Source organism: Phoenix dactylifera, chromosome 6 (assembly GCF_051530095.1).
Source record: "Phoenix dactylifera cultivar Ajwa chromosome 6, Ajwa_hap1_PhDact_Kaust_v1.1, whole genome shotgun sequence".
Classification (NCBI taxonomy): Eukaryota; Viridiplantae; Streptophyta; class Magnoliopsida; order Arecales; family Arecaceae; genus Phoenix; species Phoenix dactylifera.
In genome coordinates this window covers 21,413,079-21,428,968 of record NC_143195.1, presented here as the reverse complement: position 1 = coordinate 21,428,968, position 15,890 = coordinate 21,413,079, and the positions used below count along the sequence as shown (strand labels likewise).

At 40.4% G+C, this 15,890-nt stretch overlaps 1 protein-coding gene and 1 non-coding gene across 3 annotated transcripts; both read left to right on the top strand.

Annotated features, from left to right (window-relative positions):
* The first annotated feature begins 1,115 nt into the window (after nucleotides 1-1,115).
* LOC120106676 (small nucleolar RNA R71) lies at nucleotides 1,116-1,224 on the top strand. Its single transcript, XR_005508759.1, has one exon. It is a non-coding gene; the product is annotated as a small nucleolar RNA R71 (small nucleolar RNA).
* An 11,279-nt stretch (nucleotides 1,225-12,503) lies between these two features.
* LOC103720263 (transcription factor MYBS3-like) lies at nucleotides 12,504-15,614 on the top strand. 2 transcript variants are annotated; one of them, XM_088723354.2, is made up of 5 exons: nucleotides 12,504-12,861; nucleotides 14,348-14,544; nucleotides 14,696-14,791; nucleotides 14,947-15,069; nucleotides 15,179-15,614. In XM_088723354.2, exons 1-5 carry the CDS (start codon nucleotides 12,609-12,611, stop codon nucleotides 15,374-15,376), a joined length of 867 nt encoding a protein of 288 aa, XP_088579480.2. In that variant the 5' UTR covers nucleotides 12,504-12,608; the 3' UTR covers nucleotides 15,377-15,614. The 2 variants fall into 2 exon arrangements, with proteins under 2 accessions (XP_088579480.2, XP_008808102.4); XM_008809880.6 differs by having other exon boundaries at nucleotides 12,507-12,861; nucleotides 14,348-14,559.
* Nucleotides 15,615-15,890: the final 276 nt, after the last annotated feature.

The window sequence follows — 15,890 nt, the reverse complement described above, 5'->3', positions numbered from 1 at the left end:
AAAATTTGGCGAATGAGGGTACTTGTTTGATTGCATCAAGAAGAGGTATATTGATCTTTACTTATTTGAAAATCTCAAGAATTTCATAATTAGGTTCGAACTTTTGCAACGGCTTTAACCGTTGTGAAAAAGGTGGAGAAAAAGGACATTCAACTTTCTTGGTAGAAGTTGGGACCTCAACTTCTTCTTTGTCCCTTTCATCGACTTTGGGAGCATCAGAATTAGAAGTGACTTGTGGTCTCAATGGGGCGGTCTGATCAATGACTTTCCCATTACGCAAAGTCATGATGCTCTTTGCATGTTCTGTATGCAAACTAGAAGGAGCTATATTATTACTACCGTGCATTTGTGGGTTAGGTTGGGGTTGAGCTGGAAGCTTACCCTTCTCTTGGATACTTAGAACGGTAGTCAACATTGACAATTGGTTCCTTATATCTTCAAAATTTCGAGTATTTTGAGCATTGATATTAGCTTGACCTTGTAGAAAAGTTTGTATAGATTGCAAGGTATCCTCAATATTCGGCTTCTGAGAGGGTGGTGATGCAAAAGTAGGATGTGTAGGTGGAGGAGCTGGATGGTGTGACTATTGAGGATGATCATTTCTCCACCTAAAATTTGGATGATTCTTCCAACTAGGGTTATAGGTATTCGAGTATGGATCGTTATAAGACTTTTGGTAGGAGTTCATAGCATTTGCTTGATCGTGCAAGACTTCTTTGAATGCCGGTATGGTGGGGCAATCTGTAGTGGTATGACCCGACATATCGCAGATACCACAACACTCGTTTCTAAGCTCTATAGTCTTGACAGGCTCAACCTTCTTAAGCTCAATTTCTTCTATCTTCCTAGTGAGGGCTGCCATTTTAGCATGAAGATCATCCTCAGTTCTGAGGTTGTAAAGGCCTCCCTGTACAGAGCTAGTAGGCTTAGGTAAAGACTTGGTGTTTCTATCCCCGTTATCCCAAAGTTAGGCAGTCTCAGCAAGGGAATCCAAATATTCCCATGCCTCATCAGGTTGTTTTTCTAAAAATCTACCATTGCACATGGTCTCTACAAACTGTTTCAACTGTGGAGATAAACCTTCATAAAAGAAGCTAATAGTTCTCCAGGTTTCGAACCCGTGATGAGGGCATGAGAGAAGAAGGTCTTTAAATCTTTCCCAACATTCATAAAATGTTTCATTATCTTTTTGTTGGAAATTGCTGATATGTCTTTTCAAAAAGTTGGTCCTTTGTGTGGGAAAGAACTTCTTTAAAAATTCTCTCTGCATATCTTGCCAAGTTCTTATTGATCTAGGTCGCAAGGAGTTTAGCCATGTTTTGGCCTTATCCTTTAGAGAGAAAGGGAACAATGTCAACTTGAGGACATCCTCGGTGACGTTTGGCACTCTAAATGTAATGCTCAATTCTTCAAAATCCTTTAAATGAAGATACGGACTTTCAGACTCTAACCTATGAAACTTGGGCAGCAATTGGATTACCCCTGGTTTGATGTCAAAATGTCCTACATTATCAGAAAGAATTATGCATGAAGGCTGACTAGTCCTAGCCGGTTGTAGGTATTGTCTTAGAGTCATAACATGGGGTTCTCGTTCTTGATTGTGGTGACTCCCCGCATCTTCATTTAAATCAGCCATCTCACAAGGTGTGAGATACTGCGAAGGAATTTCAGGGATGTGTCCTAGGGACGATCTAAAGTTGTACGACTTAATTGACCGGTGTCGTCCCTATTTCACTTTAGCATGCAAAATATTTTCCTCTCTTTTTTTTTATTTTTTTAATATAAGTGCTACCTAAAGATATCTAAAAGGACAACCTAATACAGAAAAACAAAAATCTATTCACAATCAAGCATGCATCAAAACATGACACCTTAATTTCTAATGTTTTTCTTAAATTTCTAGACAGCTCCTAACTGGTTTGAAGAGGACACCTAAGCCTCCAATCCGGTCTAGTAACCTAGTCGACCAGGTAAGCTCCCAGGTAAGTGGAGGGGTCACGATGCGTTTAGCAAGGGTCCCACTTAAAACCCACTTTTCTCGAATAGAGACTGTCTCCCTTAAAGGGACAAAGCTTGCCTAGACATCGACTGGGCCATAGAGCAAAATTGGTGCAGCTTTCGGTGGTCTTCGTCCTATTGAGCTCGAATGTCCTTATGGGCCCACGTCTAGTTGATTTTAGTTAAGCTTAGGATATTTATGCACTGGGGTGATTTTTGGGCTAAGGACGAGTGATGAAATCCCGACCTTATCTTTTTTAATGGGTTCAGCCCTTAGAATATTTTATGATGATGCCTTATACTATATGCAACAATCAAGAGTTTTTTTTTAATGTTTTATGACATGACATTAAATTTCATTGAATAGTTGATCAAGCAAATTATTTATTTCCCTTTTTTTTATTAGTTTAAATTTGAAATTTGAATTCTGAAATTTGAAATTTAAAATTTGAAATTTTGAGTTCTTCCCTCTTTTTTTTTTATTTTGAATGATCACCCTTTGATCTTTTCTTAAAGTTTTTTTTTTATCAATTTTCAATTAGCAACAAGGGTTAATGAGATATGATAACAATAAAATTCTGAATCTAAAAAAATTTAAACACAGAAAATTCAAAACAGAAAGCAGCAAGATTTCATATTAATCTAATGGTCTTAAAAGTCTCAGAATAGCAATCAGACCGTTCAGATTATTGATAAATGTGTCTTGCACCAGAAGACCAAATTTGAGTCCAATCCGACGGTGAATTTCTCTGATATCAGAGTTTGATGCAGACTGTGCAGGGAATAAAAAACAGTAGTAAAGATTTAATAAATTTTTTTTTGAAAGAAAAAGACTAACTACTAAGGTACTAATTAAATCTAAAATTATACTAATACCTACGCCGTTCCCCGGCAACGGCGCCAAAAACTTGGTGCACTCGCAAAGCTGTTCTCCCAAGTGCAGGAGAATCGCACAAGTAGTATAACTCGGAAGTCCGAGGTCGATTCCTCAGGGAACGATCTATGGGTTATTAGCTTAATTTCAGATTAATTGATTCAATAAACTTGTGGATTAAGATGATGGTTTGCAAATAGAAAATAAACCAGTAAATAGAGAATCGAAGTTTGGATAGATTAAGATGGTGTAGGGATCCAGAATCTCCTTTAATAATATCAAGTTCATGCGATAAATTCTATGATTCTTTTGTTTTCTTTTAAAAATTATAAGCAGATAAAATTTAATTATGAAGTATGTTCTTGATTACATGAATTCTCTTTTTCAGCATTCAACGTGCCTTAGAACGTCAATGATGAATCAAATAATTGAGAAAGACATGTATCAATAAGCATAAATCATAAAAGAATTTTCAACATATAAGAATCATAACATAATCAAAAGATAGATCGTATAAAGCAAAGGATTAGAATTTACATCATGAACTCGGTACACCAAAGGATCTTCTTTCACCCATCACCTATGACTTTAGCTCATCATCTTCCTCTCTCTTTCTCACTCTTTTTTTTTAATAACAGAAACAGGGCCCTGTTTCTCTCTTCTTCCTTTTTTTTATTTCAATCGCAGAGGCCTCCACTATTCTTCCTCCCGACTCCTCTCTTCTTCCTCCCCTGTTTGTGTGTGAATCCACTTTTCAGCCGAGAGAGGAGCTTCTTATAATCGAGCTCTAGGGCCAGCAATGTTCCCTGATTTCTTGCGGTGGAGATCAACGGATGGATGCTATGTTGGGTTGTGGAGCCTGATCCATTCCCTTTTCCAAGACCCCTATGTGCACTATGGTGGTGGAGGATCAAGGGAAGACAAGCCAGAAAGAGTTCAAGAAGATTCAGAGTTGAATCAGCAAAGAAAGAAACCCTCAGCAAGGTCCGGAGTCGGCTCCAGCAGACTTGGAGTCGACTCTGGCACGCAGGCAGACTTGGCACAGTCTTGGAGTCGACTCCAGATCCATAGGAGTCGACTCCCCAGTGTTGGAGTCGACTCGAGAACTCCAGGAGTCGACTCCCACAGGCAGACAGAGAGGCATTTTTTGTGGACTGTTTTCGAGTCGACTCGCAGACTTGCGGGAGTCGACTCGAGCACGATTTTCACGCGAGGCTGAGTTATGAACCGGGTCCAAGCCAAGATTTTTTGAGCCCTAATCAAAGTAAGAGATTGGGAGGTATATATAGACTTCTTGTGGGACACGAGAGCTGTGTGGCAACCTTGAGAAATCCTAGAACTCATCAACGAGAAGTTTCCAAAAGGAGATCCTTTGTGTGCATCAGGAAGACGACGCGTTGCTCGTCTTGAGAGAGATTGTTTTGCTGTAAGAAAGAGAGTTTGTTCTCTTCTCTTGAATCTCTGTAACTTTCTTTGATTATATAGTGAAGTATTGATCTGTGCGGCTGTGGACGTAGGAGCAAGGGACTCCGAACCACATAAACTTGGGTGTCTTGTGCGTTTTGCTATTGTTTTTGTCGTGTTCTTCTTTCTCCTACTATTTCTTATATTCCGCAATCGTAGGGTTAATCCCTAACAACTGGTATCAGAGCCATCTGGTTCAAAGGAAAAAGTGGGAGCAATGGCGGCTGAAGAAGGCAAGGTCAAGATTGACAGATTTGACGGCAAAGACTTTGGTTTCTAGAAGATGCAGATCGAAGATTATTTATATCAGAAGAAACTTCATCTACCTCTTGAAGGTATGAAACCGATAGATATGTCACAGGCCGACTGGGATTTAATGGATCGTCAGGCTTTGGGAGTTGTTCGCTTGACATTGGCTCGAAACGTTGCGTTCAACGTTTTGGAAGAGAAGACAACAGCAGGTTTGCTGAAAGCACTGTCGAATATGTATGAAAAACCCTCGGCCTCCAACAAGGTGTACCTGATGCGCCGTTTATTCAATCTGAAGATGAGTGAAGGTTCCTCTGTTACTGATCACATCAATGAGTTCAATCTGATTACGAGCCAGTTGAGTTCGGTGGAAATCAGTTTTGAGGATGAAGTTCGTGCCCTAATTCTTCTATCCTCCTTGCCAGAAAGTTGGGGTGCAACGGTGACAGCTGTAAGCAGCTCCTGCGGCTCAAACAAACTGAAGTTTGAGGAGGTCCGAAATCTGATACTCAGTGAAGATATCAGAAGGAGGGAGTCTGGTGTGAAATCTGGTTCGATTCTGAACACATCTGAAGGCAGAGGAAGAACTGTGCAACGCAGTGAAAACCGTGGCAGATCAAAGTCTAAGAGGAGGAGCAAGTCTAGATCGAAAGGTGATGGCTGCTGGCATTGTGGCAAGATAGGCCACACGAGGAAGAATTGTTGGCTCAGAAAGAAGAATCCAAGCAAGGGGCAGAACGAGGTGTCCGTGAATGCAACCACAGATGAAGCCAATGATGCTTTGATTCTTAGCGTGGACAGTCCTATGGAATTGTGGATACTAGACTCTGGAGCTTCGTTTCATTCTACCTCACGGAAGGAGTGTATGCTAAATTACACTGCAGGAGACTTCGAAAAGGTTTATCTCGTTGATGATGAGCCTTTAGATATTGTGGGGAAAGGTGAAGTTCATATCAGGATGCCGAATCAGTTAGTATGGAAACTGAAGAATGTGAGGCATATCCCAGGCTTGAAGAGAAACTTGATTTCTGTTGGGCAGCTTGACAGCGAAGGGTATGTTACTACCTTCGTAGGTGGTTCATGGAAAATTACCAAAGGTGCTATGGTGATAGCACGTGGGAACAAGTTGGGGACTCTCTACATGACCAATGACACCAAGGATACGGTGGCATTAACAGAAACAGGTGCAGATAGTTGTCTTTGGCATCGCAGACTCGGACATATGAGTGAGAAAGGTATGAAGATGATGGTGAAGAAGAACAAGCTAGCAGATCTGAAAACTGTTGATGTAGGTCTCTGTGAAGACTGCATATTTGGGAAGCAGAAAAAGGTTAGTTTCTCAAAGGGTGGAAGAACACCGAAGACAGAAAAGCTAGAGCTTGTACACACAGATGTGTGGGGGCCTTCACCGGTTGCATCTCTTGGAGGCTCACACTATTATGTCACGTTCATTGACGACTCTACCAGAAAGGTTTGGATTTATTTCATGAAGCACAAATCAGAGGTATTTATCACCTTTAAGAAGTGAAAAAGTCTGGTGGAGAATGAATCTGGTGCAAAGATAAAACGACTAAGGTCTGATAATGGCGGTGAGTATGACAGCAGTGAGTTCAAGGAATTCTGCGCAGTGAATGGAATCCGAATGGAGAAGACAATACCGAGCACACCGCAGCAAAATGGGGTGGCTGAGCGAATGAACAGAACCCTGAACGAAAGAGCCAATAGTATGAGGATCCATGCTGGTTTGCCCAAGATGTTTTGGGCTGAGGCAGTCAACACCGCAGCGTATCTAATAAACAGAGGCCCGTCGGTTTCCCTAGATTGCAAATTGCTTGAAGAAGAGTGGACAGAAAAAATAGTAAATTTGTCACACTTGAGGGTCTTTGGGTGTGTCTCCTTTGTGCACATCAATGCAGAGAAAAGGGACAAGCTAGATGCAAAGTCCAGAAAATGTTTCTTCATTGGATACGGTACAGATGATTTTGGTTACAAGTTCTGGGATGCGCAGAACCAGAAGGTCATCAGAAGCAAGGATGTGATATTCAATGAGCGAGTTCTCTATAAGGACAAGAATACTTCAGATCTTGAGAATGTAGGGGAGCAAAGCAAGGAAAAACAGCAAGTTGAGTTGCAAGAGATTACAGAAGAAGACGTTGCCAAAAGAGTTCAGAGAAATCATAAAAATTCAGAAACTGTTGCGGCACAACCTCAACCAAGTATACCGCAGCTGAGAAGATCTACAAGAATCTCCAGACAACCGGATAGATATTCATCCTCTTTACATTATCTGCTATTGACAGATGAAGGTGAACCCGAGTGTTATGAAGAAGCCATGGAAAGCAAAGATTCGGTGAAGTGGGAGTTAGCCATGAAGGACGAGATGAAGTCCATGGATAGAAATCAAACTTGGGAGCTCAGTTCACTACCAGAAGGCAAGAAGGCTTTACAGAACAAGTGGGTCTACAAAGTTAAAGAGGAACATGATAGCAGCAAGAGGTACAAAGCAAGGTTGGTTGTGAAAGGCTTCCAACAGAAGGAAGGTATCGACTACACTGAGATTTTCTCTCCGGTAGTCAAATATTCAACAATCAGAGTGATTCTGAGTATTGTGGCAGCAGAAAATCTGTATTTGGAGCAATTGGATGTTACAACTGCATTTCTCCATGGAGAGATTGATGAAGACATCTACATGCAGCAACCTATCGGCTTTGCAGTCCCTAGCAAGGAGAACCTTGTATGCAAACTGAAGAGAAGTTTGTATGGTTTGAAACAGGCCCCGAGGTTGTGGTACAAAAAGTTCGATGGATTCATGATCAACAATGGTTTTGTAAGATGTCAAGAAGATCATTGCTGTTATCTTAAGGTACTTGATGGCAGTTTTATCATCTTACTTTTGTATGTTGACGACATGTTGATAGCCGGACCTAACCTACAAGAGATTGAAAGATGGAAGAAAGAGCTATCAAGGAAGTTTGCAATGAAAGACATGGGTGCAGCAAAACAGATGCTTGGGCTGAGGATTGAAAGGGATAAGGTGGCTGGAACACTGAAGCTTTCTCAAGCTAACTACATTGATAAAGTGCTGAATAGATTCAATATGACAGATGCAGATCCTGTGAAGACACCTTTGGCAAGCCACTTCAAACTTTCAAAAGAGCAATCACCCAAGGATGATGAGGAGCTGAAGAAGATGTCAAGAGTACCATATGCTTCAGCTGTAGGCAGCTTGATGTATGCTATGATATGCACGAGACCCGACATTGCACATGCAGTGGGAGCTGTGAGCAGATACATGGCCAATCCGGGTAGACAACATTGGGAGGCTGTCAAGTGGATCCTAAGATATTTGAAAGGCACCAGAAATGTAGGTTTGTGTTATAGAAAAGGCAGTCAAATACTACAAGGTTTTGTGGATGCAGACCTGGGAGGTGATACTGACACTAGAAGAAGCACCACAGTGTATGTTTATACCATAGGCGGAACAGCAGTGAGCTGGTTCTCACAGCTGCAAAAGATCGTTGCTCTTTCGACAACAGAGGCAGAATATGTTGCCATTACAGAAGCCAGCAAGGAGATGATTTGGCTGCAGAACCTTCTGAAAGAGCTGGGCAGAGAACAGAACTGTAGTGTACTATTCTGCGACAGTCAGAGTGCTATTCACTTAGCCAAGAACCCAATGTTTCATACGAGAACGAAGTACATACAACTGAGGTATCACTTCATCAGGAAGTTGCTAGAAGATGGCAGTTTGTTACTTGAGAAGATTCAAGGAGCAAAGAATTCAGCTGATATATTGACTAAGACAGTCACTACAGAGAAATTGAGGCTATGCATGGCCTCAATTGGCCTCCAAAGCTAGTTGAATGGAGGTGCCGCACAGAGAATACAGATCAAGATATGGAAGTTTGTTTATTTTTCAGATAGATGCACGATTGGATGTATCAGTCTCCAAGTGGGAGAGTTGTTGGGTTGTGGAGCCTGATCCATTCCCTTTTCCAAGACCCCTATGTGCACTATGGTGGTGGAGGATCAAGGGAAGACAAGCCAGAAAGAGTTCAAGAAGATTCAGAGTTGAATCAGCAAAGAAAGAAACCCTCAGCAAGGTCCGGAGTCGGCTCCAGCAGACTTGGAGTCGACTCTGGCACGCAGGCAGACTTGGCACAGTCTTGGAGTCGACTCCAGATCCATAGGAGTCGACTCCCCAGTGTTGGAGTCGACTCGAGAACTCCAGGAGTCGACTCCCACAGGCAGACAGAGAGGCATTTTCTGTGGACTGTTTTCGAGTCGACTCGCAGACTTGCGGGAGTCGACTCGAGCACGATTTTCACGCGAGGCTGAGTTATGAACCGGGTCCAAGCCAAGATTTTTTGAGCCCTAATCAAAGTAAGAGATTGGGAGGTATATATAGACTTCTTGTGGGACACGAGAGGTGTGTGGCAACCTTGAGAAACCCTAGAACTCATCAACGAGAAGTTTCCAAAAGGAGATCCTTTGTGTGCATCAGGAAGACGACGCGTTGCTCGTCTTGAGAGAGATTGTTTTGCTGTAAGAAAGAGAGTTTGTTCTCTTCTCTTGAATCTCTGTAACTTTCTTTGATTATATAGTGAAGTATTGATCTGTGCGGCTGTGGACGTAGGAGTAAGGGACTCCGAACCACATAAACTTGGGTGTCTTGTGCGTTTTGCTATTGTTTTTGCCGTGTTCTTCTTTCTCCTACTATTTCTTATATTCCGCAATCGTAGGGTTGATCCCTAACATGCTAATCCGAAAGGAAATGAATTCGGATGCATCGTGGATGGCTGGAATTTTGCTGGAAGATCGCGACCGGATGATGCGCTGGTGGGGAGGAAGATTCGGAAGCGCGTGAGAGCTGAAGATGAAGCTTGGACTGCTGGCGCTTGGGATTCGAGTGACTCGCCACAGATGCTGGCTCACGGACGCTCGGGCTCGGGCGGAAGCTGTGGAGGAGCGCGATCTCTTCCGGACGGCCGCTGGGAGGATTCACGGGCATGGGAGCGTTGATCGGGTGCAACGCTGTGGAAGAGGAGAACGCGGACGAGATGGATGCCGGATGAATCGCGAAGGCTGGGATCATGGCAGACGTTGACTGTGGAAGCTTTGAAATGGGGAAAGGAAATGATGCGGGATGCTGGGCGGCTTCACAGGCTCGGGCGGACGCTAGGATATGGGGTTGCACGCTGAAGAACGAAGATGGAGGAAGCTGGGAGGCGCATGAAATGAGCAATTGCGAGAATGGATCACGGAGGCTGATTCGGGGGAAAGAACACAGTACTTTGGGTGCGGGAGAATCGTGCGCGGACGCTAGCTCGCACGTGGAGATGCTTGCGAGATGATGGGCTGCACACGGACGGCTGGGGAGCTCTGTTCATGGGATAATGCAGATCACGGATCCGTTGTGCATTCCATGTGGATGGTCGCCAAGTGTCGCTCTAATATGGTCAAGCTTGGCTGCTGCCCATATTGGAGCTTGATAAATGATGGGTTCGACTAGGCCATGGCGAGATCGAGTGCGCACAGCTTGGGCTATGCATCTTCCTGAACCAAATCTGTATCAAATATGCATTTTATCTCTGATTTATTATAACCTATACGAAACAAAAGTATAATATTAACTCGACGAAATTATCATCATCTGTTAACAATAAGACTAATTTAAGTGGTATGTAGATTGCACTTTTGTGCTCTCATCAGCATGTGTGTACTCGCTATCGGTGAGTTTGAGATTATGACCTGTAATCTATAATATAACAGAAATGTTAATTAAGTACATCCATTTCAGAGAAATATGAATTATTTTTAAATTCCTTCAGTAAAGAAATAAAAAAGAGAAGTATTAACATACAAATTGATTTGACCCACTGTCAGACAATTATGTCTCATTCCAAAAAAAAAAAAAAAAAAGAAAAGTGATATGAAGTAGTCATCAAGCAACTGAATACCAAATTTTTGCATTAAAACCGCTCGTGTTCTTGTTATATTCTGATCCAATAACAAGCATGTTCTAGAGACTAACAAAATGCTACTTGTTAAAACCTCTCGTGTGCATGTGTTTGTATGGCAATATAAATATCTGGCCATGTAATGCTGTTACCACTAATAATATTATTGTTGCTAGTGCTGGTGCTGCTCATGCTACAGAAATTATTTCCTGTACTCTAAAATCCATTTATTGCCAATAAGTTAAGAGATTGATTGCAAATTGTTTATGTTAAAGTGCAGAAGCATCAACAAGTTCCTTCTTGGACTAGACTCTCAATGTTTAGATAAAATTGGAATTACTTCTTTGCTGCAAAACTGCAAATAAGCCTTCAGCTGCATTTCATGGAATTCCTATCAACCACCACGTTGCCTTGCTTGGGGATCGAAAACCAATTCATGAAAGGATGACACTAGGCAAATATACAGTCATACAATGCTCTCAAACTTTCTTGGATCATATTTTGATCCATCAAGCTGACCATATGCAGAATGTTTATGATAACTTTCACATATGTACTACATTTTATATACACATGTACATACATATATGTATGTATAGGTGTGCGATAGAGTGTATTTCAACATCTGACTTAAGATGTCCTCAAGATCCAAAAGTGTTGTAGATGACCAAGTATTCAGCATGAAAAAAGTAGTAGCTCAGCAAGAGAGTAAAGAAGCACCTGCCCAACCATCTTCTTCTGCCGTAGCACCAAAGCAAAACCCTTATATTTTTTATTATTCAAAGATTCCAATGTTTTATAATATAAGAAGCATTGATTTTGCTTAAGGACCAATTCATATAACACTGGAGAGTGGATAATTGGACTGCATCAATATGAACAAATGACAAACTATCCAGGATGCAATTGTCTTACGATACATGGTGCCATAGTGATTTATGAATTATATCAAATATTTTTGCCAAACACTTTTTTTTGGATGAATTTGAAGATTTCTCTTTTTGCTAAACCTGTTTTGACGAGTAAATTAATTAACTTCAAAATTCGAATTCAACAGCATTTTTATAATAAATTTTTTTATTTCTAATATTATTTGGTATGTGGGGGAAGGAAAATTTCAAAACAAGAAGAATAAGACTAGAAGAATGAGTAATCATAAGAATACGCAATAAGAAGTTAGGCAGAGTTTGAAGTTTAACTGGAATCATTATGAACTTTATATTCTCCTTGACTCCTCTATTAGCACATCAATCCATAGATTGATTGCCCTCCATTAAGAGATGGTGCTATAAATGCTTGAAGAGCTCTCTTAATCTGCCAAATATCTTTAAGTAATGCTTGACCATGCAGCTCCTATCATATAAAAATATTATTTTCTTCCAAATTGTTGGACATATAACGTAAAGCACTATTTAAAAGTAAGTTTTCTACCGGTATCATATAAGCATAAAGATTAAAGTCAATCAGATGATAACCGTTTCAACCTGTTTTCATACCGAATCTATTTAGAAGTAGATATGAATTTGATTTTCTGACTGATATCCATGTCCGCATCTACTTTCGTATCATCAAATTTAAATAAATATGAATACAAATATAATGATATCCGAACTATATTTGTTCAATTCTAGTATTATGCTAGCACGGTATTCGTAATTCAACGAGCCATTGAACGAGGGATGTAACTCTGGCAACCCACACAAATCTTAAACTACTCTAAACTTCTTATCATCTACCTGCACAAATCTCAGTGCAACCATTAATTGGTGAAATACTATAAATATTAGATCAATAATTTCCAATGAAAAAGTAAAATTTCCTCTTCGGTGGCGGTCACCGTAGCCCGATCCGTACGTCCCGCTTGACTAAGGTTTCTTTAAAGATTATGGGCAACTCTGTAATTACAGCCAATCGTCTCCGCGTACCCTCTGCTATATATATCAACCGATTAGGAAGCCTATGAGGCTAGGAGTCACCATCTCTCCCATCGCGACGAGGAGAAGAGAGGTTTTTCAGCAAAAAAAAAAAAAAAAGGAGGAGAAGACAGGGGGGAGGGAGAGAGGATGCATCAAGAGTCGCGCAGCGAGAAGGGGCTGAAGCTCTTTGGGGTGAGGATTCTGTGCGATGGCGGTGGGGGGAAGGAGGCGGCGGAGGAGGACGTGGAGGAGGTGATTAGGAAGAGCAAGAGCATGGGGAACCTGGTCGCCTGCGGCTCCTATCCGGCCGCCGATAACGGTGCCGGCGACAATGGGTACGTCTCCGACGGCGGCCTTTTCCTGTCCTCCCGGAGAAGGCGCGGGCGGGAGAGGAAGAGAGGTTAGTTGATCCTTCTTTCCTCTTTTCATTTCATATTGTTAATGAATAACTTTTTGAAGAAGGATTGATCGATTATTTCTTGTTTATTTTGGATTCAATGTTGGCCGATGCATGGTTTTTGGTTTGTTTAGTGTTTTTATTACGAATCTCTAGTAAAGATTGGATTTTTATGATTTTCTTGCTGAGATTTGGTGGTTCTGTTGTGAACGATCTGATCTTTTCAATCATACATCAATTAATGGCGGAGTTCAATCCAAAGATAGAAAATTCTTGTTGTCGATGTTATTATATTTCCAAAATTTTATTTGGGTAGGTGGATTTTTTTGTTGACAGGTTATAATCTTTCCAAAAAAAAAATCTCTCTTTTGTGTAAATCTAGTAATGGATCTGAGAACGCTATAATGGTATATACATTCTTTATTAGATTTTCAGCTTAATTTTCAAACCTGTTAAATTTCCTTTTGATATCTTCGGATAGCTCTGAATTTCTTGTTCTTGCAACAATGTATTATTAACACTGGAATCATGCATCAGAGGAATTATCTTTACAAGGTTGGCAATATTCTCAAAGATTTCTCTGCTGTGTTATAATCACAATATTTTCCATATTAATTGGGTAACTCTTGCAGCGTTTTGTAAGTTGAATACTGGAGCTAATAAAGGTGGATTTATTATGTTTGTTGGTATCAATTTGTTTATAAAATCGGCCATTGGATTTTAATCAGCACCAAGTGTGTTGATATTTTTATGTAATTGTCATTGCTTTTCTTATCATAAAGCCTTGTTGCTTTCTTAACTAGATGCTACTTTTGTTTGTGCATCTTAATCTATTTGTTCTGATTATTGTTCATCTTTTTTTTTAACAGAAAGTTTTTGTTTCTAGTATTATTCGTTAATTTTATTTTTTACTCCTCAATCACCGTTGGGCAAACAAGCTCTGTTTTTTTCACTTGCTTCACACAGAGAAGAAAATAGAAGGGATGCACTCGAAACTTCTGCTGCTAGTAGTTTGAAGTGATTTTGGAAAAAATAAAAAAATATTGAATGGGGACGAATGCTGGCATATAAGAAATATAACGGAAGTGTAAATTTTTCCTATCTGCTTGTCATTTTTGACTATGTAAACTTTTCATTTTGCAATTAAATTTTTTGGTTTCTATAGCAATAAAAATCTCAAACTCTAGAAGCCTTAGCAATGTAATATACATATGTTTTAAGGGTGTATGATTAATGCTGCTGGTAATCTACCCAAATATGTTTTTATAACTTGACCCCTTTAATCATTCTTTGGGCATAATGTCAAGTTCTATTAATAGCTATTTTTGCTCAACGAGATCATTTTGCTTTTCCCATTGTTTTCATGCCAAGATTCTCATATTCTCTTTTCATCCTTTGTGTGGATAGTGGGCTGACAAGAAAAGAGATTTCATATTTCTTTTTTCAATTTTATTGATCTCTCATTGACTCTGCTCTTTTTTCTTTTTAGGCATGCCTTGGACAGAAGAAGAACATCGGACATTTCTAGCTGGTCTTAAAATGCTTGGTAAGGGGCATTGGAGGGGAATATCAAGGAATTTTGTGACCACTAGAACTCCAACTCAGGTGGCTAGTCATGCTCAGAAATATTTCCTTAGGCAGAGTAATCCCAATAAAAAGAAGTGCAGGTCCAGCCTTTTTGACGTGGTGATAAGTGATCCAGTAAGTTTCATTCATTCTGATTATTAGTGTTGGCTCCCCAAAAAATATCAAATTTTCAATCATTCTATCAATTGTTCATATTAATTTACTGTGTTTTTCCTCACTTCTTATATTGTGATAATCACTCTATTTGCAGGCTCCTGCACCTGAAACTTCTGCCCCACCATTATCATCAAAAAGACCTTGTGAAGTTACAGAAGAGAGTAATCATCATCTCCAAGACTGTTGTTTGGTAAATTCTGCGTACCCTCTCATGTCCATGCAAATTTTACATGTTTGTGAAAGTAAACATTCACCAATCCCCTGAACTCTTTCCTACAAATTGCATGAACTATTCCTGAGATTCCTTTCTTAAATTTGGCCGAAAATCGGTTATTTTATTTACAGGCAAGAACCCCAGCTTTTATTACCACCCAAGCTGTGTCTGATGGTACAGAGGCCTCCCTAGCCTTGCCTTTGATCAAAGAGGACTCAAGAGAAGCAGCAAGCATTCACAATGTCAACCATATGGTAGGGGAACCAAATAATGATCCTTGGACTTCTTATTTAGGCATTAAATAGCTTTCTATTCTATCATAGAATTCATATACAACCATTGCTGATAAATGGGTTTCAACAGGCTCAAATCTCCGGCAACTCGAAGGACCAGGTTGTCCCGCTTGTATTTCTTGCTCCCCAACCAGACATTTCCTTTGTGCCAACCCAGCTTGACTGCATGTGCCACAGATTTCCTCAGAGTACCATTAAGTTCGTCGATCCAGCTGCACGCACGCTACCCTACTCAGTCTACTGTTGTTCCTGCACTAGAAAACAATGATTTAGAGCTGAGCATTGCACCACCTCAGCTGTATAGCCTAACCAAATTATCTTCACCGAAGGCAGCAGTAGATGGTGTCGTTTAACCTAATATGTTTTAATCGTTTGATTCTCTTAGCTCTTATAGTCACCTGTTTTTTATTCATGCATTTTGATATATCTGTACAAGGCAAGAAAACTTTTTATTTTTCCTATTTTTGATTTAGATCAATAAAATATAAAAAAAGGATAGGTAAGTCTCCCATCTTGGCAATATGTGTTTTATTTGTTGTGCCCGTCCTAGGCAACAGTGACGGTAGCCGACAACTGTTTGTGTGGTTCTTAGATTCTCTAATGTTGGTATGTTGGCTGGTAAAAGTGAGTCTGTGGTCCATGGACGATGGGGGATGATACATATGGTAAAAATAGTGGGAGAAGGGTGATATCAGGAGCTTGTCCTCATATGACCTCATTGCTCAATCAAGGTGTAGTTTCTGCATTCTAGATAAAATAAATTGTCATTCCAATGGAATGTG